At 50.3% G+C, this 20,201-nt stretch overlaps 2 protein-coding genes across 2 annotated transcripts in view; one reads left to right on the forward strand and one right to left on the reverse strand.

Annotated features, from left to right (window-relative positions):
• Positions 1-877: 877 nt before the first annotated feature.
• The window catches only part of FAXDC2 (fatty acid hydroxylase domain containing 2), a 30,592-nt gene continuing 11,268 nt past the window's right edge, over positions 878-20,201 (reverse strand). Inside the window, exons 2-9 of the mRNA XM_066344527.1 lie at positions 15,917-15,964; positions 13,067-13,158; positions 12,847-12,950; positions 8,038-8,159; positions 4,418-4,623; positions 3,842-3,947; positions 3,263-3,429; positions 878-2,821 (exon numbers count right to left, since the gene is read on the reverse strand). Coding sequence (XP_066200624.1) covers positions 2,668-2,821; positions 3,263-3,429; positions 3,842-3,947; positions 4,418-4,623; positions 8,038-8,159; positions 12,847-12,950; positions 13,067-13,158; positions 15,917-15,964 — 999 coding nt within the window. The 3' untranslated portion in view covers positions 878-2,667. The remainder of the gene's footprint in view (positions 2,822-3,262; positions 3,430-3,841; positions 3,948-4,417; positions 4,624-8,037; positions 8,160-12,846; positions 12,951-13,066; positions 13,159-15,916; positions 15,965-20,201) is intronic.
• MRPL22 (mitochondrial ribosomal protein L22) overlaps positions 4,066-20,201 on the forward strand; it is a 133,245-nt gene continuing 117,109 nt past the window's right edge. Inside the window, exon 1 of the mRNA XM_066344530.1 lies at positions 4,066-4,070. The gene's annotated coding sequence lies outside the window, so the exon portion shown is untranslated. The remainder of the gene's footprint in view (positions 4,071-20,201) is intronic.

Consider the following 20,201-nt stretch of genomic DNA (forward strand, 5'->3'; position numbering starts at 1 on the left):
GAAGGATGGATGCTGGCGCAGGGTGAGCCAGCCCTGCACATGGACCGCTGCAGCCTCCGGTCAGCCTCGGGCTGGGGCCCTTTGCCTCCCGGGCCGCTGGTGTGGCCATGGGAGTTTCTGCCAGTCTGGAATTCATTTTCACCCTGTGTCTTAAGTAAGATGTGGGGGACTGCGAGCCAGGGTCATAGAGCAGACGCCAGCCCTGCTAGAATGCCAGGGTTCCCTGCACTGGCTGCGGCCTGCCGTTGTGGGAAGGGACAGCCAGAATGGAGGTGGCTGTGATTTCTCACAGGACAGCTGGCATAGCCCATCATGGAACAGACTGACCTGCTGGGGTGTATAAAGCTCCATACTGGCCTCATGAGCCCCAAGGATGATGCCTGGGAGGAGCACCCTCCCAACCCTCCCCCCCCCCCCAAACCTCCATCATGACTGGCTTTTGGGCTGTTGGTGGCTTTTCCTCAACCCATGAGATCAGTCACTGGCAGTAGCAACATTCTGAATGCCAGTCTCGCCTAGATGTATAATTAGAAAACTAAAAGTGAGGTGTGGCCTTGTTTACTCACTCATCTGATAATTGTCTCCTATGCCTGGTTTTCAGAGAATTCCATCGTCTGGCAGGTGGACAGGTACTTGACTACTTCCAATGGCCTCCCTAGGCCAAAGAGGGTAGGAGATCATGGCCAAGGCTTCTATGGACCGACTTGGACAGGACGGCAGTTAATTCAGCCTCACTTCCACAACCTGTTAGGAATGTGTGTGATACAGGCCCGGTTGTGATTGTTTTGATTTGCATCGCCATAGCTCCCAGAAGCCATATGATCCTGAGTTGTCAGAACGAGTCATGTAGTGGAGAGAAAAAAACTGCAGTAGCTCATGGAGTTAAAAGGAGACTGGTTTATTTTACATACTTCCTCCTTACACATTCACATTTTTTGCTGCGAATCTGAGACCTCAGCCTTTTCTAGAGCCTCCTTTGTTTACCAACCTCCAGGTGTCCTGTTTGATGCAGAAGAGGATTAGGCGGGGCCTCCTACCAGGGCCCAGCCACTCGCCTGCCAAAGGGGATGAGAGGTAGACAGCCTCTTGTCCCCCGGGTGCTCTGCTGTAACTGCAAAATCTCGAGGTCTTACAGGGAAAAAACGTTTCCATTCTTCCTCTTTCTCTCTGCTCCTCATATCCCACCCTTAAGTATACTGAAGGTAGGCTGTTGTGCCAGTTTGTTTGTAGGAACGGGTTGTGAGTGCAGGCCAGCAGCTGTGGTAACTTCGAGCACGGATGCAACAGAAGCTGCACTTCGAGCTAAGGATACAGGTCATGGTAGGGAGGGGCCGGGTGCACCAGGACCAGAGAGGTGGATGGGGCTTTGCAAGGCCAGAAAGGACTGCCTGGTAAGCGCCCAGTTGACCTATTGGGCAGGTTCTCTGGGGTCCTAGGGCTGACGGAAGGAAGTCCTTTCTGATGGGTCTGCCTGGAGGTGACCACATCCGACATTAAGATGTGATATACAGCTACAGTGGGTGGTTATCTTGACGTACAAGAACTGAGCATTCTGGAATAGGCCCAAGTATATATAAGAATTTAGAAACTGGTGATGGTGGCCTTTTAAATCAGAGCAGTCTCCAGATTGTTCTTGGAGGCCACAGGGTTCCTGGCAATGTTGGTGAGTGCTGAGGGAAAGCCAGGGTGGGATTGCTTCAACCCAGGTAGCTCTGTGGTTTTGTTTCAGGTAAGGTTCCTGGTAAGCTTTCATTTGGAAAGGCATCACTGCTAAAATCCTGAATAAATGGTGTTGAAATAACTGGTTAATCATTTGGGGAGGGGGATAAGGATGTTGCCCTTTGTTCAGCCATGGTTTCCTCTCACTGGAGGAAGAGGGTTGTAACCTCTCCATGTTTCAGAGGCTACTTAGGGGCCTCAGCTATGTGTCAGCAACTTGGATCCTTCCAGATGTGGATTAACAGGGCCCCCATTGAGCGTGTTTACAGGGTGTGGCCTTGAGTTCCCATGTACGGCTGGAACGGAAGTATTCGCATTTGGTTTGCACCTCTTTGGTATCGGGTGTAATCCAGGGAGTGCTTCTGTGATTGGTATTTTTCTTTTCAGAGTGATGTTGGCAGTGGGTCAGAAATAAAATGGGACCTCTGTCACTGACTGTTTGGGAGGGGCAAAGGGGACATGACCCCTACAACTGTTGCCAGGGTGTCCCAGCCCTGGCCTGACTAGAATATGAGAAGTTTGGGGACAAGAATGGGGGTGAAGCGCTTCCATCATTCTCCCACGCCGGCAGCAGCTCTCTGGAGCCATGCAGCTTCCACTGTGGCTGCCACCTGTCACTCTACGTCTTGCCTACACAAGGAGTCACTTGGGCTCCCTCTTCCCTTTTACAGCAGAGGACCTTGGGAACTTGCCATCCTGGGGGGCTGTTTATTTCCTCTTCCTTCAGCTAACTCCTGGTTCCCTTGAGGGACAACAGGGTGAGTCATGGGCGCCGTGACTCCATCCTTGGCCCTGCATGTCCTGGAAGCCGAACTTGCCCTGCCCTCATGGTGCTGTCATTAGAGTGCGTCGCCGAAGAAGCAAGTCCTCAGTCGTGATCAGGGGGCCTCAGGCCACCTTAGCATTCTGCTCCAGGGAGGACAGCAAGGATGGCAGTAAGGCCCACTCTCACTCCATCTTTGGGGGGTCTGGGATGCTCTCGGAGAGTGGGGTAAAGCCCAACAGGAGGATGTGTCTCTCGTAGGCCTTGGTCTGCCTAAACACAGTGTCTGTCCCATGGAGGTGGTCCAGCACGCCCAGCACCCCGTAGCACTGGTTGAACCTGCAGGAGAGAGGAGGGTTCTGGAGGCCTTTGTGCGGGTCTCCAATTCATGTGTGCCAGCCTCACTCATTCCTAAGCCCTCTCCCACCCCCACCTATCCCCACCACACTGACCACCTGCATCGGAATAACGGGGTGGGGGGGAGATGTTGCACACAGTTCTGCATATATACATTGTTCTGACAGTGCCCATAGCTGATACTAGATACGCAAAGCACCCAGGACCTTAATAAAGGTGAACACCCCACTGGCAGGAAGATCCAGTGTCAGAAAGAAGGAAAAGAGCAAAGTGGTCTGGGATCCAGTATGGTCATTGCTTTGCCCACCTTCGGACTTCTCCCTGCACGAGCACCCACACTTAAGCTGAGACACCAGTGTCTGCTAGCAGAAGTCCAGGTGGGGGTCACTGGCCAGGGCCCCACAATGGGAAGGGGGGCCTTACTTGAGATGGTGATAGTCATGGAACTCCGGTGAAGGCAGGAAGGGTAGGTGGTAGCCACAGTGGGAGATGGTAGTGACGATGAGGGCCAAGGAAGACCACATGATAATGGAGGACAAGTGGGAGCCCATTACTATGGGACCCACCATCGCTGGCAGCATATTGGAGACCTGAAAAGGGAGGGCTTTTGGAAGATGGGCTCCGAGGAGATGGAGGGGACCCAGCTGGGTGTCCCCTTTGCCCCAGGGTGGTAACAGGAGGAAGGACTTCCTTGACTCAGGTCTGATGAAGCTGATCATTTCAGGACCTCGATTTGCTGGAATCGTTCAACTTTGTAACTTGGGACAAGTTATTAATGGTTTGAGCCTCAGCTTCCTCATTGGTAAAAGGATTAAAAGCGTTCTTGGGAAGATTAAATGAGATAACTTATGTTGGACATCTAGCGTAGCCTGGCATATGCTAAGTCAACAATAAGTGGTAGCTGTTTAACGGGAAGAAGGAAGGGTCAGTGTGGTCTGATTCTCTGCAGGAGACGTTAGGGGGGGTGCCCTTTGCCTCTGGGGAGAGCAGGGCTCCACTCACCACGTGCTCGATGGGGTGGGCATAGAGAGAGATCACGCCAATGGGAGCTGTCCACTCATGGTGTTTCTTGTGGATTTTCTTGTAGAGTGACGGGTGGTGAAGAAGCCTGGAAAATGGTTACTAGTGAATGACCTGCCAGTCTCCCTCCCTTCCCCAGCAGACCACAAGAAACCAAAGGTAGGAATCGGGGTTACATCTATGGAACAAGGTTGGAAACACGGAGACCTGCCTTTGAGGTCTAGCCCCATCTCTTATGCTGTATGATTTAGGGGTGGGTTGCTTTGCTTCTCTCCTCCTCAGCTGTATTAGCTGTAAAATGGGGCTGATACCCAGGGAGGACGCACTGAAGAAATGGCTGGGAGAAGCCCTGCAGCACAAGGGAACTGAGAAGGCTTGTTCTTTCCTGGCCTCTCAGTTGTCTCAAGTGTCAGCTGTGGGACAGAGTCGTCTCCCTGTTAACCATCCCGTGGGAGGCTGTCAGGGCCGGATGGTGTCGGCCTACCACCCCGAGGCCTCAGTGTCCTCGTGCGCCGCGGGAGCGGGGAGCCAGCTGCTCTGGGCTGTGGCCCCGCTCACCGGTGTGAGTAGTAGAACATGACCTCCTCGATCAGCGTGAAGACCGCCAGCTCCAGCAGGAACCAGTGGAAGGTGGGCAGCTCTCGGCGGCAGGGGTCCCTCCACAACTTGAGGAGGGGGTAGAATAGGACCATCATGGGGAAGGAGATCAGGAACTGGTTGAACAGAACGGTGCGGATAGAGCGGCGTAGCTTCACAGGATCCACCTGCCCGAGGGAAGGAGGGAGATGGATGAGAGTGTGAGAAGTAGGTCTTGTCCTTCCAGAAACGAGGCTCCACTGTGACCTGCTCACAGGAAGCCCTCATTCCGAGGTGGATGCTAAGAGTGATGTCTGGCCATAGCCAGCAGCCCCTGACTGCTGCCCAGCCCTGCAGTGGAACCATCTGGTAATGCCCCTGCCTTGGGGAACTCCTCTCCCGGCAGCCTTCAGTCTCTGCCTGATCCTGCCTTGTCCCTGGTTCTGCAACTAGCACCACTGTCCTTTGCATTTTTGCAGCCAAGCCCTTGGGGAGCCTCCAGGATGCTTGGAGAAGGCTGTCAACTCTCAGGTTGACATCTTTATTTAGCCGCTTAGCCCCTCCTCGTCCAGAGAAACGTGACCATGATCAGAGGCAGTGATCAAGGCCATCTGCCTCCTCATGTGGTCCAGCCTCACTGGACTGGGCCCAGAGTGCAGGAGGTGAGCCAGATAGCTGCCCATCCGGCCTCCTGGCTAACTTCCTGTGACCTGGTCTTCTGGTTTTCACAGTCAGGCTGTCACAATGGGGGCCTGCCCAGCATTCTCTCCAGGGTCACTGTGGAGAGCTGGCCCCCAAATGCCCATACATGCCAGCATACCCCCCAAATCAGTAACCCCCTGACCATTCCCTTCATCAGAGCACTGGGGGTCCGGGGATCGCTCCGTAACCACAGGGTGTGATGAACTGGTTTAGGATTGGTCAAAGGGATTTCTCCCTGAGTTCTTTCTCTGTAAGTGGAAGGGTTTCTGCCCCAAAGGGAGACTTGAGTTCATGGTGGTCCTCAGACTTTAGGGCTTCTTCTTCCTCCAGCTTTTCCAGGTACTAGATCATCAAGTGCTAATGGCTTTATGATTACTTTTTTTTTTTTTTTTTTTTTTTACAGAGACAGAGAGAGAGTCAGAGAGGGGGATAGGCAGGGACAGACAGACAGGAACGGAGAGATGAGAAGCATCAATCATTAGTTTTTCGTTGCGCACTGTGACACCTTAGTTGTTCATTGATTGCTTTCTCATATGTGTCTTGACCATGGGCCTTCAGCAGACCGAGTAACTCCTTGCTTGAGCTAGCGACCTTGGGTCCAAGTTGGTGAATTTTTGCTCAAACCAGATGAGCCTGCGCTCAAGCTGGCGACCTCGGGGTCTCGAACCTGGGTCTTCCGCATCCCAGTCTGACGCTCTATCCACTGCGCCACCACCTGGTCGCCTGACCAGTATGATTACTTTTTAAGAGATGCAGGCTGAAGAATTTAAGGTGAAATTTTAAGATGGAAAAAATTATAGCATGTTGATAATAATCCAGAGAGAAATAACCTAGGAGAGGAAAGGAAAAAAGACACATTGGAAGAGAAGGGGGAATCACTGGAACAATTCCCTGGGGTTAAGCAAGAGGCGCTGGAGGCCCTGGCCGGTTGGCTCAGTGGAAGACCGTCAGTCCGGCGTGTGGAAGTCCCAGGTTCGATTTCAAGTCAGGGTACACAGGAGAAGCGCCCATCTGCTTCTCCACCCCTCCCTCTCTCCTTCCTCTCTGTCTCTCTCTTCCCCTCCTGCAGCCAAGGCTCCATTGGAGCAAAGTTGGCCCCGGGCACTGAGGATGGCTCCATGGCCTCCACCTCAGGTGCTAGAATGGCTCCAGCCGCAATGAAACAACGCCCCAGATGGGCAGAGCATCACCCCCTGGTGGGCATGCCGGGTGGATCCTGGTCGGGCACATGCGGGAGTCTGTCTCTCTGCCTCCCCACTTCTCACTTCAGAAAAATACCAAAAAAAAGAAGAAGAAGTGTTGGGCTGTGGTGCACAGAGGGTGGGGGTGGCCGGAGGAGGAGCACGGGGAGCTCACCTGTTGTAGCAGGTGGGGAGGCAGGGCGTGCGGTGCGAGGCCCTGGAAGCCTGCTGCACGAGTCTCCTCTGCCTGCTCCACTCGCCCTAGTGAAGAGGAAGCAAGGCCATCCTCCCAGCAGGTTGGGGGAGGAGGTGTCAGGGGTTGAGGAAAGAGGGGAGGTGTGAACTAGCTATCCAGGAGCACGGGACAGGAAACAGCATGAACAGGTCTTACGAACAAACGCCCACAGCACTCGAGTCCCCCCATGGGGATGTGTTTCTGATGTCTTAGGTGAGGAACCAGGCCTTTCTGGAATCAGCCAAAGACTTGACAGCCTCCGGGGCTCCCTCCTTGCTTGTGTGTCTCCCTGAGGAGGCACATAGTGTGGGAGCGCTGGACCTAGAGTCAGGCAAGACCAGCCCTGGCTCTGTTTCCTGGTAAGAGTCTGACAACCTAGTCACTGCGTCTTTCTGAACCTTAGCTTCTGCCGAATGCTTCCCGGTGTGGCTCCCCAGTCACCGTGGACTGAGAAGCGTGGCCATGTCAGGTGAAATCCTTGAGAGTGGATGTGGCCTTGTGGATGACAGCAGAGCCCCGGACTGCGCATCATGGTTCTGCCCACGTCACGTCTCAAAGCCTCCTTTTTCTCATCTGAACCATGTAGGTTATTACAGGACTTGGTCTGAGGATGTAAGCATCTGCTCAACGGTGGTTGGTAAGGAGACCCGCCGGGTCTGACAGATGAAGGACTCTCAACAGCCAGGTATTGGCTTTGACACTTGGGCTCCAGTCCACGCCTGCCAAGGTAGGCCTGGAGGAAGTCCACTGGGTGGCAGTTCTTGTCCCAGGTGAGGAGGACTGTGAGTCAGGCCATCAGCTCTGGTTTAAGAAGGGGCCTTCTGAAAACCTGGGTCAAGGGCACAATCTTCTACCCATTCTGCTTTCTGGGGCGCCGGGCTGGGGCAGCAGGCCCTGAGAGCTGAGGTGGCTCTCCCAGACATCTGGGCAGATCATTAAAAGATGCTTGTCTTCTCTGGGAAGGAAGCCAGGATGAGATTTGGGTGCAGCTGGGGACAGAACCTGGTTCAAGAATCAACTTTTTCCTTGTTGGGTAAGAAAAGGCTCCTGCAGGTTTTCAGAGCACCAAGGAACTGGGCCGGGCTCAGGGGTGGCAGCTGTCTCCTTCACTCGGGACAACTGTTGCTGTCCCTGCTCCAGTGGCAGAAGGTGGAGCTGCCCGACATCTCCAGAACTCAGCCCAGGGCCAGGCAGAGATCGCTCCTGTCCCTACAATGCCGACCCCAGTGCTGTGGGGACGCACAGGCAGGGACAGTGTGGGGCCGGGGATTTGGGGCCAGGGATCAGAGACCAGAAGTGCAGGCTCTGAGGTCTGGACCAAACTGTTTCCTCTCTCTCACCTTCGAACTTGGTGGAGCCTCGTCTGCCATAACTTGGCTCACGCCAGCCCCAGGCTGTCCTGGGCCAGTGGTGAGAATTTTGAGTGTGTGGCTTCAGCATTTGCTTTCTGGGCTTGGACCAGGAGGTGCTATGACAACTCTTACCGGTTCGTTCTTGCCGACCTGAATCCGGTAGCGGGAGATGAAGTTGGGTTTCCCAGTCGTGTCGACCACCAGTAGAAGCCCATTGAAGCCCCAGAAGAACAGAGCGGGCAGGTAGGTGACGCCTACGGTGGGGAAGCACAAAGGAACCGTCAGGTTAGCACGTGCATTCACTGATCACACGCCTGACAAGGGTGCAGGCGGCACTCGAGACAGTCCCCTGCCCGGGAGGGCTTGGTGCTCCAGGCCAGGGGACCTACCTCTAGTCCTGAGTGACAAATTAGCTGAGGGCAACTTGGACAGCTCAGTGAAGGAGTGTCTTTACTTATTTTCTTAGTTATACAGGACCACAACCTTCTAGGTGGTTAAAGACAACAACAACAAAAAAGTGTAAGCTCTAAAATACAAATCAATTTAGGGTGACATTCGGGAGTCTGTGCCCATTGAACCCTTTGACTTCCCAGGGAAGGGAAAAGCAAAGAAGTATGGTACGGTTGGCAAGGAGCACTAGACTAGGAGTCCACCACAGACCTCATCCCTGGTATTCTACTAACTAGGCGGGGCCGCCTCAGCGTCTGCACCGTCAGCAGCCCCCAGAGTGGAGAGCTCATCTCCCCAGAGGCTTCTTGGTTAAACAGGCTTCATACCCTGCTCTCTGGGAGAGCCACTGTTCAGACGAGTGTGTTCATGGCGTGGAGAATTCCCGCAGCAAAGATTCCTTTTTTAAAAAAAATTATTTTTATTTAGTTATTCATTTTAGAGGAGAGAGAGAGAGAGAGAGAGAGAGAAAGAGAGAGAAAGAAAGGGGGGAGGAGCAGAAAGCATCAACTCCCATATGTGCCTTGACTGGGCAAGCCCAGGGTTTAGAACCGGCGACCTCAGCATTCCAGGTCGACGCTTCATCCACTGCGCCACCACAGGTCAGGCAAAGATTCCTGTTTGACTTTGTTAAACGCACTCAACGGTTCCCAGGCTTTTCTTTTCTTTTTTCTTTTTTTTTTTTTTACCATAGAACGCCTAAGAATGGGGTGGCCATGCATCCTGGTATGCCCAGGACAGTTTCGATCGCCATCAGTCATTCCAGCATAATTAATAACATCTCATTTACTCTAACAGTGTCCCTATTTGGATGGTTTGTTATATGGCCACCCCACCGATGACCATTCCACAGCACTGATGTTGTGTAGGATATGTCAGAAAATAATGAACAAGACTTAAAATTTAGATAACAGCTTTTTGTTCCACATCGCACTTTTCCATGAAGTCATTCCAAGTATCGCTGACATCTCCTGTGAGCAAGCAAGCACTCTGTCCACCCCTATGTCACCTAACTCCTATACTATGCACTTCCTTTGTCTCTGTTTCGCCTTCTCTAAGTTTAGTATCAAAGGGGCATGGATGTTTTACTGAACTCTTTGTTCCTCCATCAACTACAGTGGCTGGTGGCAGTTGATACCTGGAAAATACTTGGCCAGCACTGTGGGGACACAGGATTGGCACAAACACCCTGGAAGGCAGTTTAGCAAGAAGTGCAAGAGAGAGACAGACAAAGACAGAAAAAGAGATACACAACAATGTATGCCACGGCATCTTTTAAATCACAGAACATGTAAGCAGCCTAAATACTGGTTAGTAGGAAATGGACTACATTGGAATGGACTGGGAAGTTTAAAGTATTAAGTAACTCTATATTAATGGATATGGAAAGAGGTCTGCAATTTATTTAACCAAAAAAAAGTTTTAAAACTTTGGTGTCTTAAAAGTTCAACCATCTAGCATCAAACTGGGATGTGGAGGACCTAGGTTCGAAACACGAGATCACCGGTTTGAGCACAGGCTCACCAGCTTGAGCCCAAGGTCGCTGGCTTGAACAAGGGGTCACTTGGTTTGCTGTAGCCCCCAGTCAAGACACATATGATAAAGCAATCAAGAGCAACTAAGGTGCCACAACGAAGAACTGATGCTTCTCATCTCTCTCCCTTCCTGTCTCTGTCATAAAAAATAAATTAAAAAAAAGAAAGTTCAACCATCTATCCAATTAATATATGAGATTATTACTAATATATTTAAGAGTGGTTATTTCTTTTTTTTCTTTTTTGTATTTTTTTTCCGAAGTGAGAAGCAGGGCAGGGAGGGGGTCGGCAAACAGACAGACTCCCACATGCACCTGACTGGGATCACTCTGCATGCCCACCAGAGGGTGATGCTCGGCCCCTCTGGGGCACTGCTCTATTGCAACTGGAACCATTCTAGCATCTGAGGCAGAGGCCATGAAGCCATCCTCAGTGCCCAGGCCAACTTTGCTCCAATGGAGCCTTGGCTGTGGGAAGGGAAGAGAGAGATAGAGAGAAAGGAGAGGGAGAAGAGTGGAGAAGCAGATGGGCGCTTCTCCTGTGTGCCCTGGCCGGGAATCGAACCCGGTACTTCCACATGCCAGGCCGATGCTCTACCGCTGAGCCAACCGGCCAGGGCCAAGAGTGGTTATTTCTTAAATAAGGGAGATTGGGTGATTTTCCACCCTCTTTAGATAATTTGAATTGTCTGGGGGTTTTTTTGTTGTTTTTATTTTTTACAGAGACAGAGTCAGAGAGAGGGATAGATAGGTACAGACAGACCGGAACGCAGAGAGATGAGAAGCATCAATCATCAGTTTTTCAGCGTCGGCCTAGCGTGCGGAGGACCCGGGTTCGATTCCCGGCCAGGGCACACAGGAGAAGCGCCCATTTGCTTCTCCACCCCTCTGCCGCGCCTTCCTCTCTGTCTCTCTCTTCCCCTCCCGCAGCCGAGGCTCCACTGGAGCAAAAATGGCCCGGGCGCTGGGGATGGCTCTGTGGCCTCTGCCCCAGGCGCTAGAGTGGCTCTGGTCGCAACATGGCGGCGCCCAGGATGGGCAGAGCATCGCCCCCTGGTGGGCAGAGCATCGCCCCATGGTGGGCGTGCCGGGTGGATCCCGGTCGGGCGCATGCGGGAGTCTGTCTGACTGTCTCTCCCTGTTTCCAGCTTCAGAAAAATGCAAAAAAAAAAAAAAAAAAAAAAAAAAATCATCAGTTTTTCGTAGCAACACCTTAGTTGTTCATTGATTGCTTTCTCATATGTGCCTTGACCGTGGGCCTTCAGCGGACCAAGTAACCCCTTGCTCGAGCCAGTGACCTTGGTTCCAAGCTGGTGAGCTTTTGCTCAAATCAGATGAGCCCGCGCTCAAGCTGGCGACCTCAGGGTCTCGAACCTGAGTCCTCGGCATTCCAGTCCGATGCTCTATCCACTGCGCCACCGCCTGGTCAGGCGAATTGTCTGGCTTTTATTTTAACAATGAGCGTGTATTTTCTTTTATCCATAATAACAAACTTTTTTTATTTTGGAAAAAATGTTGGTTTGGTGGTGGCCTGGTGGGCCATCCATCAGGGTGGGTGCCGATGTGGAAATCCAAGGGCTCCTTGAGGAATACAGAATGAAAACCACAAGGAATGACCTTGAACTTTCTTCAGGCTGCAATGCTTAAAATTGCATACATTTCTATCTGATGTTTGCTTATCGCCGCGGTGATAGGTAGTATTCTCGTCATAGCAGAAATAGGCAAAGCATCTCCCTCCACTTTTCCCACACGCATTTGCAACCCGCATTGCACTTTTCAATGACTGCTTAAGACTCCTCTGACCCAGTCATTTTTAATGTTCAGCCTGTTTTTAGAGTTGTACTTCCATCTGAAAACAAGGGACACTTTATTTGTACTTTTGCTTTGTGACAGCTGACACTTTTTTATCTCCCCTTCTAGACGGTAACATAAGCTTTTTTTGTTGGAGTAGACAAATGCTTTATCTTCAACACTTGATCTTAAATATCTCTATACCCTCCATACAAGTCTGGCACAGAGTAACATTAATAACTATTACTTGAGTGAAGGACAGTCACTATTGTAGATAATGCTGTTATAAATAGTTGAAATGGCAGCTCTGGCCAGGTGGTTCAGTTGGTTAGAGCATCGTCCTGATAAGTCAAGGTTGCAGGTTCAATCCTCAGGCAACAAATCGACATTTCTCTCCCTCTCTCTCTCTCTCTCTCTCTCCTTTCTTCTCTCTCTAAACTCAATAACTAAAGGGGAAAAATAGTTGAAATGGCTTTTTCTTCCACTGTGTTTTCTCAGGCATTTCGAGCCATTCACACTGTCAGTAAATATTTGTGTGACCACTTGCTGTCCAGTCCCCAGAGCTAGATGGCACCAAGTACAAGGACACAGCCTCACATAACCTAGAGCAGTGGTTTTCAACCTTTCTACATTTGGGGACTGTGAAAACAGAAGAATTATTTTGGGGACTGTTAAGGCAGAAATCACCCTGAGCATGAGCAAATTTGACTAAGATCACTGGGTCTATAATCTTTATACAACATCAATGTGCTTAACTCTTTGGCGGACCGGCACCCAATTTCTGGTGAGCTGGTCCACAGACCAGCTGCTGAAAAACACTGAATCCTAGAGCAGCTCTCCACAGTCGTGGACCTGACATCTAGAAGCAGGATTGTTGCTCTAAACACGCCTTCATTTTTCATACAAACTATTTTTTTTTCAACTCTATTTTTGGAGGAAGGGAGGTCTCCATTTCTCAACTTCTTTTGTTAGATATTCTCAGACATCCATTCCGGATTGCCCACAAGTTTAGCGCTCTTGGGGTCACCACTGCCTTAAACATAAGTCCTTATTCCCTGTACTAATGAGCTGAGAAGTCCCACAGTAGAGAACAAAACGATAGAAAAAGAATTAAACGATAATCGTGTACCCAAACCCTCAGCTCGGCGTGGGTGGTCTAGGCAGCTCACCGAGTACGAAGAGGATCCACTCCCTCCCTTCGAACGTGAACAGCAGCCTCTCCCACTGGGCTTGCCAGAAGTGGCCAGAAGCACCCCAAAATCTCTGAAGATGCCTGGGAAGAAAAATCACTCAGGTTTCTGGGTGAAGACTGGCGGGCGCTCTGACCCCAGGCCACCTCCACACTGCCGGCCTTCAAGTCCTGAATTAAAGCTGGCCCACCAGACTTACCATGTGACTGAGTTCCAGAAGGCCACCAGCAAGAGAAGGCCAGAGCCCAGGATGAACGCGGTCCTCCTCATGGAGCCCCAGACGTGTCCCTCCTGAGGAGGATGAGAAAGTATCAGGCCCCCCGCAAGCCTGCCTTCTCACGCAGCTCGCTGCTGACGCAGGGACCTGAGCACTGTGGGATCAGGATCCCAGCTGTGCCAGCATCACTCTCTGCTGGACTTTCCCCAGCTTCTACGGGAGGCTCGTCCTTATCACGAGCTCGCGGCAGTATATGGGTGTGTTTATGAAAATGAGAGCTCAAGGGTGGCAGTGGGGAAAGGAACCTGCCTGACTCCAGAGAAACTGGCAGGGGACTCTGTCACCCAGAGAAGGGCACGTGAGCCTGCCAACAGCTGTGGGATTTGGTCACCAGTCCTCTTGTTGAACAGAGATGACCACGCATTGGAAGCATCTGGAAGCTTTTTTAAAAATTCAGATGTCCAGGCCCCTCCCCACCCAATTACATAAGAGTCTCTGGGGTGGAACCAGGGCTCTAGGTTTTTAAAAGCTCCCCCAGCTAATTCCAAGTCTGAGACAGCCATCCCAGAAGGATGAGCAGAATCCTCAGTGAGGACATAGGGACCACTGTGTCCATGGGCCAGGCCCAGTTTCCCATCCCTGTCACCGTCTTGTCCTGGGAGAAGAGAGTAAATGAACATAGGTTCTGCCTTTTTTTTTTTTTTTTTTTTCTGAAGTGAGAAGCAGGGAGGCAGAGAGACGGACTCCTGCATGTGCCCAACCAGGATCCAGCCAGCATGCCCACCAGGGGGCAATGCTCTGTCCATCTGGGCCGTCACTCTGTTGCAACTGGAGCCATTCTAGCACCTGAGGCAGAGGCCATGAAGCCATCCTCAGCGCCCGGGCCAACTTTGCTCCAATGGAGCCTCGGCTGAGGGAGGGAAGACAGAGATAGAGGGAAAAGAGAGGGGGAAGAAAGGGTGGAGAAGCAGATGGGTGCTTCTCCTGTGTAACCTGGCTGGGAATTGAACCCGGGACTTCCACATACCAGGTCGATGCTCTACCACTGAGCCAACTGGCCAGGGTCTAGGTTCTGACTTTAATAGTTCCTCAGCTTTCCCACAAGACTAGTCAAGGTTGCCAGCTGGGCTGGACAATGTGTGGCTCTCGCGACAAAGAACAGACCCCTGGCAGTGACTGGGAGGTGCTTACCTGTCCTCTGAGAGCCTTGATGCTCACAAAGTCCCAGACTTGGAGGGGGATGTCACTGGCTGCCGGGTGAGTCACCGGTGTCTATTGTGATGGACAGGAATTACCGAGGTCCCTTCCGCCCCATGTTTCTAAGCCCAGATGGAGTCTGCTCGTATTCTTTCATGGGAGAGAACCAGAGGTGCAGGTCCCTGTGCACCTTGGGCTCATTTGCAGTTTGGTGAATTGGGCCACGTGTGAAGGGTCAGGGGTATGTTGTTGGGGAGGAGGGGGTCAAATAGGACACTGTTTTTTTTTGTTTGTTTGTTTTTTGTATTTTTCTGAAGCTGGAAACAGGGAGAGACAGACTCCCGCATGCGCCCGACCGGGATCCACCCAGCACGCCCACCAGGGGGCGACGCTCTGCCCACCAGGGGGCGATGGTCTGCCCCTCCGGGGCGTCGCTCTGTTGCGACCAGAGCCACTCTAGCGCCTGGGGCAGAGGCCAAGGAGCCATTCCCAGCGCCTGGGCCATCTTTGCTCCAATGGAGCCTCACTGCAGGAGGGGAAGAGAGAGACAGAGAGGAAGGAGAGGGGGAGGGGTGGAGAAGCAGATGGGCGCTTCTCCTGTGTGCCCTGGCTGGGAATCGAACCCGGGACTTCTGCACGCCAGGCCAACACTCTACCACTGAGCCAACCGGCCAGGGCTCGAATAGGACACTGTTTTAATCTAGACTTTTAAGATCTGGAGGAGCAGATGGTTTTGACTGACCCAGTCAGAGCAACCTGAGTCTGCCCTGAATCATTTCTTCTCGGCTTACCTGTGCCACCTTTGATCAAAGGACCGAAAGGAAGCAGGTCATTTTCCATGGCCAGTGAAAACTGTTGAAGGGCTAGTGCTCATTGGGGTCTTGAGCTCTAGAAATGATCTTTTCTCTCTCCCTCTCTCCCTCCCCGCCACCGTCTCCCTCTTCCTCTCCCTCCTTGAGGACGGGACCCATGGGACCAGATGGACTTGTTCTTCCCCACAGGCCATTCCAAGGTCACCCCAAGCTTGTCAGACGGGATATCTTCGACTTCTGTAACTATGCCATTTCTGGAATTCAGATGATCCTTTGTGCGAACTTTTCCACATACACTAGGAATTTTTCATTTAAGTTTTAATCAAATCAAGCTAAGCCAAATGTAAAACCTCAATGTCCCATTTCGGGTTAGATACGTTTTCAGGGATGAAGGTGTTTTCTCTCTTCGACAGTCCAAGGGGAGGGAATGTAAATGGGACAGATTTTAGTGGGGGACAGAAACATGCCATGCGGGTGTTGGCTGGGGTTTAGAGCTCGTTCCCGGCCCCCGTTTCCAGCCCCCAGTGGGCCTCCCTGTCCCCAGGAAGGGGTGGATCCAAAGGCCTGAGGCCTGGGGCCTCCTCAGGGCCGAGAAACCATGGCCGGGCAGCTGTCGGGCAGACTGCTCTCTCCCGTGTGCAGGTGAGGGGGAGTCAGGCCGCTTGGAGTCAAGCGTTCTTGGCTAAGCTGTGAACTGAGCACATCACCAACATGCCAGCTACCCCTCAATCTTGGGGGAGACCTCAGAGGGACAGCAAGCACAGACATGGAGAGAGTCCCTGGCTCTCTCCGTGTGGGGGGGGTGCGGGGTGCTGGCAGTTACCTGCTTCGGCTTCTCATCCTGGAGCCGACTCCCGGCTTCTCCCTTCATCTGGAATTAGAAAGCACAGGTGAGCACATGTCCTTTCACAGGCAACCAAGGGAGCAGGGAATGGAGGAAGTCAAGGGGAACGGCTAGTGGTGGCTCTTAGTGCTGGCGACTCGTTAATATCACCTGGGGAGTTAAAAAAATAATCACTCCAGGCATCAGTAATATGAACCAGGGCGTCGGCAGTGGGACTTTGCCTGCCGTTGGCTTTCTTTCTCAGAGATGGGTTGTGATAAGTAAGTCCTTATTTCTGAATAGCTTCACTCTCTGCCTCAGTGTGACTCTGTCTCATCCAGAAGAAATCTCTGTCCTCTGAACTATCCCCTAGCTGCCAATGACCTTTCACCCCAGGGAACCAGGGCTTTGCCCCTGACTTGCTTAGACAGCTTCCTTCGCCTCTGTGAAGCCAGGTTGCCAATATGGGCTGGATCTGTCACGCTGACTCAAACTGAAGCATGTTATAAACTGTTCAACGTGACTCAAACAGTAGGTGTATTTATATACATTTAAAACATATCAGCTTTCCCCTGCTTTTATTTTTATGCGTCACAAGTCAGTGCATGCAGAGATAAACTACCTTGAATTAAAAAATTCAACCTTTATTCTACTTTGGTTACTAGAGTTTTTGATCTAAGTTTTGAGGAAGATATTTCATTAACAATAAGCTAGTTCACTATTGTCAAAAACATCTACAAAAACTACGTCTGCCACACCTATACACAGACTACATAGAACTGTAAAACCTGCTCATGTAGGAGCTTTGTGGAATTTCCCAGTGTAATTGGGAAGCAGGGAAAGCCAAATGAGAGCATTGTAGACAAACAGTGTTTCCGATACAAATAGTCTTTCCCATGCAATTCCAGGGTTCCCATGCATATATACTTGCAAGGAGTAGTTCAGAAACACCAGTTCTTTACATTACACAAGATTACGGACACGGGCACAGTCTCTGACAGTTCACCCTGTTCTTGTGTCAACATCACCTGCCTGCCCCTGTGGCGGCCATTTTGAGGTCAAGGCCAATGCATCTGCCTTTTCTTTTTTTTTTTTTCTTCATTATTTATTGATTTTTAGAGATCACAGTTGCTTCATTTTAGTTGTTCATTGATTGCTTCTCGCATGTACCTTGACTGGGCAAGCCAGGGGTCTTGAACCAGGGACCTCAATGCTTCAGGTCTACGCTCTATCCACTGCGCCATCACAGGTCAGGCAACATCCGCCACTTCTTGAAGCAGCAAGCACATCATGTTGGTTTTGTGGTGGTGTTAGGGTTGTAGTGCTTCTCATCGTGCCTTCCATCTTTTGCATGTGAACATCCAGTGTTTCAAACCACTGTCCAAATTTGTCATTCAAGGAGCGAATCTTGGATCTGGGTTCCTATTCCTCAATGCAGCACCCATAGGTCTGACTACACCTGCCACAGACTGCCTTTGGTCACTGTCACTTCAGTTACTGCCACAGTGTCTCCTTACCATCCACCCCGACCCATATTCTCAGGAAATTAATTGCTTGGTTTTTCTGATGGTTTGTGTCTTCAGTACATATTCTTACAACTTCTATGTGTCCTTCTGAATGACCTTTTTTATTTTTTTATTTTTAATTTTTATTTTTTTTTACAGAGACAGAGTCAGAGAGAGGGATAGATAGGGACAGACAGACAGGAATGGAGAGAGGTGAGAAGCATCAATCATCAGTTTTTCATAGCGACACCTTAGTTGTTCATTGGTTGTGTTCTCATGTGCCTTGACCGTGGGGCTACAGCAGACCGAGAACCCCTTGCTCAAGCCAGCGACCTTGGGTCCAAGCTGGTGAGCTTTGCTCAAACCAAATGAACCCGCACTCAAGCTGGCGACTTTGGGGTCTTGAACCTGGGTCCTCCGCATCCCAGTCCCATGCTCTATCCACTGCGCCACTGCCTGGTCAGGCCTGAATGACCTTTTTAATCTTGCCCTTTTTCAGTGTCTTCTTCCTTAAAGCAACTGAATTTTTTATCTTATTTACTTACTTTAGAGAGAGAGGAAGGAAGGGAGAGAGAGAGAAAGAGAGAGAGAGAGAGAGAGATAAATATCGACCTGCTTCTATTTGTGCCCTGCCCAGGAATAGAACCAGCAACTTCTGCGTATTGGGACAGCACTAACCAACTGAGCTATCTGGCTCGGACTTCAGTGTCTTCTTTCTCACATTTCTTAGCATTCTTAGTGTTTTTGCAACAAGCTTCAAGTGTTGCTCTATATTTGAAACAATGCCATGAGTTTTCTGGGAAGGTAACCACAGCCTGGGGCAGTGGCTGGGTTTGGTGGGAGGGAGCCTGAGTTGGCGGGCGGCTTAAGGCTGTTGAGTATTCCACTACCTGTTTTATTATAAAGCTTTAATAAATGAAAGGGTGGGCTAGCCCATGAATAGGCAGATATATGTAACAGATTAGGAAAGTCCAGCCTGACCAGGCGGTGGCGCAGTGGATAGAGCGTCGGACTGGGATGCAGAGGACCCAGGTTCGAGACCCCAAGGTTGCCAGCTTGAGCGCTGGCTCATCTGGTTTGAGCAAAGCTCACCAGCTTGGGTCCAAGGTCACTGGCTTGAGCAAGGGGTTACTCGGCCTGCTGAAGGCCCACGGTCAAGGCACATATGGGAAAGCAATCAATGAACAACTAAGGTGTCGCTATGAAAAACTTATGATTGATGCTTCTCATCTCTCTCCATTCCCTCTCTCTGACTCTCTCTCTGTCACTGTAAAAAAAACAGTCCAGGAATAGGCAAACAGGCATATATATATATATATATATATATATATATATATATGAATTTAGTATATGATAAAAATAATTAATATACAGGGGGTCCTCAGGTTATGACAGTCTCAACATATGATGTTTCGAGTTTATGACACTCATGCCCATAAAACCTTAAAAAAATTGAGACAGGAGTGTTTCAGCTTACGCCATTAACATACGCCGTACTTACGGACTACCTGAGCGAACTACTTTGGTTGCACGGTGGAACAATACGCAATAACCTGGCGTGTGAGTGAGGGAGTGGGCTTCCCCCAGGACGCTGACCCACCCCACTCTGGACTGTTAAGAGCGCAAGTGTTTTGTTTGTGTTGCTTTGTTTTATCATGCCTCCTAAAAGAAAGTCAGTCTTCAGATGATAGTGCTTCGAAGAAGAGGAAAGCCTATGATTCTACAAATGTGTTAGGATTGGTGACTTAGTGACTTAGGCTAGGGTGTGTTTCAACTTACACCAAAATTCGGGTTACATCACTGTCGTAGGAACGGAACTGTGTCATAACCTGAGGACCCCCTGTCATTGGAATTTCAATAGAACAGGTGCTGAACCTCCCCCATAAAAAGAGAGATGTGAATTTAAACTGCAATAAAGTATTATTTCTCACCCATCATCAGCATGGCAATACAAAATTTTGACCATATGCTCTGCTGGTGAAGCTAAGGGGACTTTATTTTTATTTTATTTATTCATTTTAGAAAAGAGAGAGAGAGGGAGAGAGAGAGGAGAGAGACAGAGAGAGAAGCGGGGGAGGAGCAGGAAGCATCAACTCCCATATGTGCCTTAACTAGGCAAGCCCAGGGTTTCGAACCGGCGACCTCAGCATTTCCAGGTTGACGCTTTATCCACTGCGCCACCACAGGTCAGGCTTTTATTTTATTTATTCATTTTAGAAAGGAGAGAGAGAGGAAGAGAGAGAGAGAGGAGAGGTTAAGGGGACTTTAAAATTGTATTTGTTTTCTCCTTTTAAAAAATACCTTCACTGACAAATAATTCACATACCATACAAATTTACCTACTCAAAGTGTGCATTTATATGGCTTTTGGTATATTCACAGAGTTGTATATACGACCACCACTACCATTCATTTTAGAATATTTGCATTGCCCGTAAGAGAAAGCTACACCCCTCAGCCACCATCTCTAGTTCTGCTAGTCCACTACTCTCACTCTAGCCCTAGGCAGCCACTAGTCCACCTTCTGTTCCCATAGACCTGCCTATTCTAGACATTTCATAGCAATGGAAACAGACACAGTGTGGTTCTTTGTGTCTGGCTTCCTTCACCTAGTACAGTATCTTCAAGGCTCATTCAGGTTGACACATGTATCAGGACTTCAATCCTTCTATTGCCAAGTAACATTCCATTATATGGATAGATCATACTTTGTTTATCCATTCATCTGTTGATGGACGTTTGGGTGTTATCCCTTTGTGACTATTATGAAAAATGCTATG

The sequence above is a fragment of the Saccopteryx leptura genome, chromosome 6 (genome assembly GCF_036850995.1).
Source record: "Saccopteryx leptura isolate mSacLep1 chromosome 6, mSacLep1_pri_phased_curated, whole genome shotgun sequence".
Taxonomy (NCBI): Eukaryota; Metazoa; Chordata; class Mammalia; order Chiroptera; family Emballonuridae; genus Saccopteryx; species Saccopteryx leptura.